General features: G+C 61.2%; 1 protein-coding gene across 2 annotated transcripts in view; it reads right to left on the reverse strand.

Moving 5' to 3' along the window:
• The window catches only part of RABEP1 (rabaptin, RAB GTPase binding effector protein 1), an 88321-nt gene continuing 81672 nt past the window's right edge, over window positions 1–6649 (reverse strand). For both annotated transcript variants that reach the window (XM_032840034.1, XM_032840035.1), the window contains 5 exons: window positions 3397–3586; window positions 2856–2911; window positions 1382–1480; window positions 776–892; window positions 1–258 (listed from right to left, as the gene is read on the reverse strand). In XM_032840034.1, the coding sequence (XP_032695925.1) occupies window positions 157–258; window positions 776–892; window positions 1382–1480; window positions 2856–2911; window positions 3397–3586 (564 nt within the window). In that variant the 3' untranslated portion in view covers window positions 1–156. The remainder of the gene's footprint in view (window positions 259–775; window positions 893–1381; window positions 1481–2855; window positions 2912–3396; window positions 3587–6649) is intronic.

The following is a 6649-nucleotide window of genomic DNA, read 5'->3' on the forward strand; positions in this document are numbered from 1 at the left end:
CACTGCTCCCGTGCCGTAGTATCATCTCCCACCAGAAGCAAGCGTGGCTGCAGGCTCCTTCCTCGTGACTTCTTCAGTTAAGAGTTAAATAATAATTAACGTTGCTCTAAAGAGAAGGTAAAATCCCAGGGTGCGGGCCGGCGTCTGCCTTATGCGTCATGTCTCGGGGAGCTGGTTGATGTCGGTGAGCTTGGTGTCGTTGAGGATGGCCCGGATCCGCTCCAGGGAACCCGCCTGCCGGATCCGCTCCAGCTGCACCTGGGAAGCAACAGGGACACGTGCATGTGCCTCAGGCCGGACTCTCCCAAGCGGACTCGGTTTCGAGGCGACAGGGCCTCTCAGAGCAATTTGCCCTCTGGGGGCTGCCGTGCGACAGGCCCAGGCTGACTGCTGGGACCGCAACACAGATGACCCCCGACCCCTGGCCTCGTGGACACCACGGGTTGAGTTTGGGGCACACGAACGAACCATGAGCTTCAAGGGTTGTTTCCAACCTCCCGAATGTCCCTGTAGGCGTCCGCCGGGCCCAAGGCCACAGGCGCCCCGCAGCCGGCTGCAGCAGTAGACAAGACGCCACGGGGAGGACCACGCCGAGCTGGGCCTCGAAGGAAGGGGTACGGGGACGGGCATGGGGTGCCCACGGTAGGAAGGCGGTGCTGGGGGTTGGGAGAGGAACCGAGCGCAGGCAGCGGCCCAGTGGGAAAGGGTTTCACATCTGTGCCCTTGACCACTTTCTCAAGGAGCCGCCAGGGAGTGGGGTCCCCGCGGACCTCACCTGCAGGGTCTGCGAGAGCTTCACGAAGTCCCTCTGCACCTGCTCGCTGACATCCAGCTCTGTCTGCAGCCGCTGTGCCTTGTTCTTTTCCTCAAACACGAGCTGCTCCACGGCCATCTGTGAGCGCAGTCCGCCGTGAGGCCCGGGAAGCCGCGGCCACGCAGCCACGCGGCCCCACACCGGCCCCGCACGGCTGCCCCTGCGGCCGAAGGACAGAGCCACCGCCCCGGGACCGCCTTTGGTCAGCAGAAAGCAGCGGCTGAGAGGAGCTACCGCAGCAGCAGCGGGGACGGCCCGGCACCTGCCACGGCGGCGCCCATGAGCCCGTCCGCCCGGCTGGGGAGCCCTCTCGCAGCCATCACCGGAGCCTTTCTCGGGACACAGCACCCTCCAGTACCGTGGCCACAGTCGGCCTCGCCGGGCTGGCCTCAGGCTGCGCGTACATGGGGGACAGGCCCCACAGACGGCCCAGAGCACCGCTTGCCACAGGGAGCTGACAGGGTCCTCTCCCCTCCGCCCACAGATGGCCTTGGGGGACACGGCCCCAAGCTGCCACGTCCTCCCACACGGGCACCATGCGACCCTGTGTTCCCAGCGCCACGTCACCTTAGCCGCTGTCTCCTTCTTTAACTGCTCTTCCAAAGTCACCTTCAGCTCCTGGAGGCCCTCGAGCTGCTGTGACTTGTCCCTCAGGGCGGCCTCCAGCTGGGAAAGGGGAAAGCCGAGCTGCAAAGGGCCCGGGGCCCCGAGAAGCAGCCCCGCCCTCAGGCACGCCCGGCCGTGGCCACCGGCTGCCTGCGCCAGCCCCGCCCACTCACTGCTGCCCCCCAAGACCTCCTGCCCCATTGGACACCCATCAGGTCCCTACTAGGTCCTGAGGCCTGGGGACAGAGGGCAGGAGACAGACGCGCGTGAGTCACGGCACGTGACCGCGGAGAAGCAGCATGTCGTCCTGCCATAACAGAAACATTTTCCAGGGAAGGAGAGTGGGAAGGGGTGAAGGCGGGTAGATGTGTAAGAACGTGTAAGACTGCTCGGAACCGGGGTGAGGCCCTGCTGCAGCGGGCCCTGCGGGCGGACGTGGGAGAGGCCCTGAGCTGGGCTGGGGACACGGGCTCCATCCTGGCAACGGCAGGGGCCACAGGGGGGTGGACAGCGACACAGTCGTGTCTGCGTCCTAGTGGTCCTGAAAGACCCCCGGGGGCTTTACTACGAAGAGGACCCCGGAGGGCTCCGTGTCGGAGGCAGGCGGAGGCATCAGGCTGGCAGAGTGCGCAGGCCAAGCACTTAAGTCTGAGCCCAAACGGGCGATGCGTGCGGACAAGACGGATGCGCACTGAAGCGGGTGCAGTCTGCCCGTCTGCCCCCCGCAGCGCAGGAGCCGGAATTGTGGCGCCGGGGACAAACCAGGGGCCGCAGCATGTGGTGGAAAACTGTCAGGAGGTGACGGTTTCCAGGGAGGGAAATACCAAGTACGCGGGGCCCAGACGGTGGGATGGGCGGTGCGACACCCAGCAGAAGCTGTCCCCTCCCTGAAGGAACCCGAACGGGCCGGGAGGGCCACGGGCAGCGAGGTCATGTGGACGGCGGGCGGGACTGTCACAGCTGGAGGGTGAGGGGCCTGAGGGGGACGGGGAGGGGATATCGGCCGGGCACGGGACACACAGGGCTGCTCAGCCAGGGCCGGTGGCAGCCCGGGCCAGAGACGGACAGAAGCCGGGCCCCTGGGTGTCGCCAGAGACCGCGTGAAGGGGCAAGCAGCCGGGAAGGAGAGACGGCAGAGCCACGGGGAAACCGCGGGCAGCGAGACAGGAGGGGAGCGGACGGGACTCAGCCGGCCGGGCTCGCGGGACGAAGGGTGGGGCCGGCAGGCAGCAGTGTCGATGTCAGGACTGAGCCAGCTGTAAAACCCCCTCCCCCTTGCAGGAGCCCCTGTTCCACACCGACACGCCCTGACCCCACCCGCCTGTCCCCGAGCCCCAGCGGACACCAGGCAGAGCTCCCTGCGGGCGGGACGCGCCCGTCTCCCACACACGACTCCCAGCTGCGGTGCAGCCCCTGTGGACCTCAGGAGACTCACCTGTGCCTTTTCCACTTTTATTCTTTCTAGTTCGGCTTTTAGGCTAGACACGGAAGCTGGAAGGGAAGGGGGGGGAAGCGTCAGCCTTGCTGAGGTCTTCTTCATTCATGCCCCCTTCTCCCATAAGCTCGATCTCAAACAAGGAAAGCAGTCGGACCCCAAGAGCAGACCAGCGCCCCTCTCTCAACTGCCCCAGCCCCCACAGTGGCTCAAAGCTCTAATGCAGGCAGAGGCCACATGGAAAGTGCGTCCCGCGCCAGGTCGAACTCCGGGGCCGGTGCAGCCCAGCAGGGCTCTGGTGACACCCCAGGGCTCTGCCAGGAGCGGCCAGCTCCACTCCCCGAATAGGGGATTTTCAAGTCCCAATTAAATCTGAATTTACTCCGGAAATATCAGAACATCTGAAAACCCCTTCGTTCTTTCCTACACTTCCCCTGCCCGTTTGCTGCCTTCCACGTGTATATAATCCCAAAGTCAGCCCGCTGGCGCCCCGGGTCCCCCACCCACTTCTCCCAGGCCCCGCCCTCGGCCCGGGCCCCACCCAGCTCCTCCTTGCAGTTTTCTATCTCCAGCTGCAGGGTCTCCTCGAGGTTCTCCTTCAAGCACTGCTCGGCCTGAATCTGCTCTTTGAGGAACAGGATCTCGGCCTTCAGCTTCTCCTCTGTGTGCTCCGCTGCCGTCCGCACGTGCACGATGCTCTCCCGGTATTTGAGGACCAGCTCCCGCAGCGCCTGCAGCCGAGAAACCGGGCTCGCCGGCTGTGCGACACGAGAAGCCCCCGACGGCTCCCTCCCCCGAATCCGCGGGCGCCGTTCCGGATCCGCGGCAGAACCCGATGCTCCGGCCAGAAATGGGCACGGTGGGATGCGCCTCCCCCAAGACTGCCTCCTCAGCAGAAGAGCAAGAACACATGGGACGCGCAGTGTGGGCAGGCTGTGCAGGCCTCCGCAGCCCCGCGGTCAGTTGGTCAAACCTGGGGGAGTCGGGGTGAGGCCCCAGCAGGCCATGCCCCCAAGCAAGCGTGGCTTCGGCGCAGAGTGACCTCACACACGCACTGACACGCTCTGCCGAGCGCTGGCCACAGGCCACGGGCAACGCTGGGCCAGACACCGTGGGCCAAAGAGCCGCTTTCCAAGGGGAGCGCCTATTTTTCTATAATAAATTCAGTTTAAATCTTACTTCCCTAAAATACAAATCAAAACCACAATGAGATCCCACCTCACACCAGTCAGAATGGCTAAAATTAACAAGTCAGGAAATGACAGATGCTGGCGAGGATGCGGAGAAAGGGGAACCCTCCTACACTGTTGGTGGGAATGCAAGCTGGTGCAGCCACTCTGGAAAACAGCATGGAGGTTCCTCAAAATGTTGAAAATAGAGCTACCCTATGACCCAGCAATTGCACTGCTGGGTATTTACCCTAAAGATACAAACGTAGTGATCCGAAGGGGCACGTGCACCCGAATGTTTATAGCAGCAATGTCTACAATAGCCAAACTATGCAAAGAACCTAGATGTCCATCAACAGACGAATGGATAAAGAAGACATGGTATATATACACAATGGAATACTATGCAGCCATCAAAAGAAATGAAATCTTGCCATTTGCGACGACATGGATGGAACTAGAGGGTATCATGCTTAGCAAAATAAGTCAATCGGAGAATGACAATTATCATATGATCTCCCTGATATGAGGGAGAGGAGATGCAACATGGGGGGTTAAGGGGGTAGGAGAAGAGTAAATGAAGCAAGATGGGATTGGGAGGGAGATAAACCATAAGTGACTCTTAATCTCACAAAACAAACTGAGGGTTGCTGGGGGGAGGGGGGTTGGGAGAGGGGGGGTGGGGTTATGGACATTGGGGAGGGTATGTGCTATGGTGAGTGCTGTGAAGTGTGTAAACCTGGCGATTCACAGACCTGTACCCCTGGGGAAAAAATATATTATACGTTTATAAAAAATAAAATTAAAAAAAAAAATCTTACTTCCCTAAATCCTAGTTGTCTTCCTTTTAAAAAAGTCCAATCACACCCTAAGGCAACTGTGAGGTAAACGCGGACTCCTCAGGTCGCCGCCAGCAGCACCTTAAGTCAGCTCGGGCAGAGCAAAGACCACCCAGAGACCATGGGAGGAAAGCCCCGAGATCTCCTCCTGGAGCAGGTCTAAGCCTCGGGCCCCCGCCCGCACTGGTCACACAGCCTTCGGGCCTTCCAGGAAGTGTGCTCAGTCCAGGAGTTCAAGTCTAGAGAGCCCGGAAAAGAGGAGCCTGCCCGGGCACAGAACCGCTCATCGGGGGGACGGTGGGGAGAGCGCGAGCAGACGGGTCCCCAAACTCTGCCAAGATCAGCCACCAGTTCCCAAAGGGCAGCACCAGCGGCCTGCATGGAGACAAGAGGTAGGGAGGGCAGGGGCCAGACACAGCGCTGGTGGCAGGTCAGCAAGGCGGCCCCGTGAGTAAATAACACCCAGTGGTCGTGTTCATATGTACACGGGGGGGAGGAGAAGGCCCAAGCTGTAGAGATTGGATCTGCAGGGTAGGATCAGGGAAAACTGTTACAAAATTATAAATTTCTGTAGTGTTGATACTTAGATAGTTAACTACTGTAAGTTCTTTTTTTAAAAAAAACGGAAACAAAAGATCTCACAAGTAACAACTGCTCCTTGCCTAATACTGTCTGCATCTCCTGGGCTTGGCCTTAGATGCAGCTGCTGACGCTGAAGGACCTGCCAGTGGTGCATCACGAGGGTGGGGAGTGTCGGAGCGTGTGCGGGGCTGCGAGCGCACCCAGCCCGCCTGATCTCGGGCCCGCCTGGGACCCAGACGGGAGATGGTCACGAGTGTCTCTGGGAAGTGGGCAGTTTCATAGCCACATCCACCCAACCTCACAGGAACAGAGCAACCCCACGTGTCAGTGAAGTGAAGTGAGGGCAGGAGGGTGGCAGGTGCCGTTCACCCTCTCCAGGCTACAGAAAACCAAGCCCAGCAAGCCCTCCACGCACTCCCGTTTCCACAGTGCCTCCCGGGGCTCTGCAAATCGCTGCTCTGGTGAGGGGCTTAGGTCTAGACCAAGCATGCGTAACTCCACAGTAAAAAAGATACAACCCAACTTAGAAATGAGCCCAAGATCTGAACAGACGTTTCTCCAAGGAACACAGACGAATGGCCGATAAACCCACGGGAAGACACTACCGCCGCGCAGGCACGGAACACACAAGAACCACAAGACGCCGCTCCACACAAGACGCCGCTCCACACCCGCCGCGCTGGCTGGAGTAAAACAGTGAGACGGGCACCACTGAGGACGGGCACCAGAGGGGATGGGCAGCAGCCAGGACGGGACCAGTGAGGACAGGCACCAGCAAGGATGGGTACCACCAGGGATGGTACCAGCAGGGACAGGGACCAGTGGAGACGGGCAGCAGCCAGGACAGGACCAGCAGGGATGAGACCAGTGGGGACAGAGAACAACCAGGATGGGACCAGCAAGGACGGGTACCAGCGGGGACGGGACCAGTGGGGACGGGCACCAGTGGGGATAGGGACCAGCCGGGATGGGACCTGTAGAGAGGGGACCAGCGGGGACGGGAGCAGAGCGGAAGAGACCAGCGGGGACGGGGACCAGCGGGGACGAGGACCAGCCAGGACGGACTGGTGAGGACGGGACCAGCGGGGATGAGGACCAGCAGGGACGGGACCAGTGGGGACCGGGACCAGCCGGGATGGGGACCAGCGAGGATGGGACCAGCAGGGATGGGCAGCAGCCAAGACAGGACCAGCCAGGATGGGAC

Source organism: Lontra canadensis, unplaced genomic scaffold (genome assembly GCF_010015895.1).
Source record: "Lontra canadensis isolate GAN:19392208 unplaced genomic scaffold, GSC_riverotter_1.0 scaffold110, whole genome shotgun sequence".
Taxonomy (NCBI): Eukaryota; Metazoa; Chordata; class Mammalia; order Carnivora; family Mustelidae; genus Lontra; species Lontra canadensis.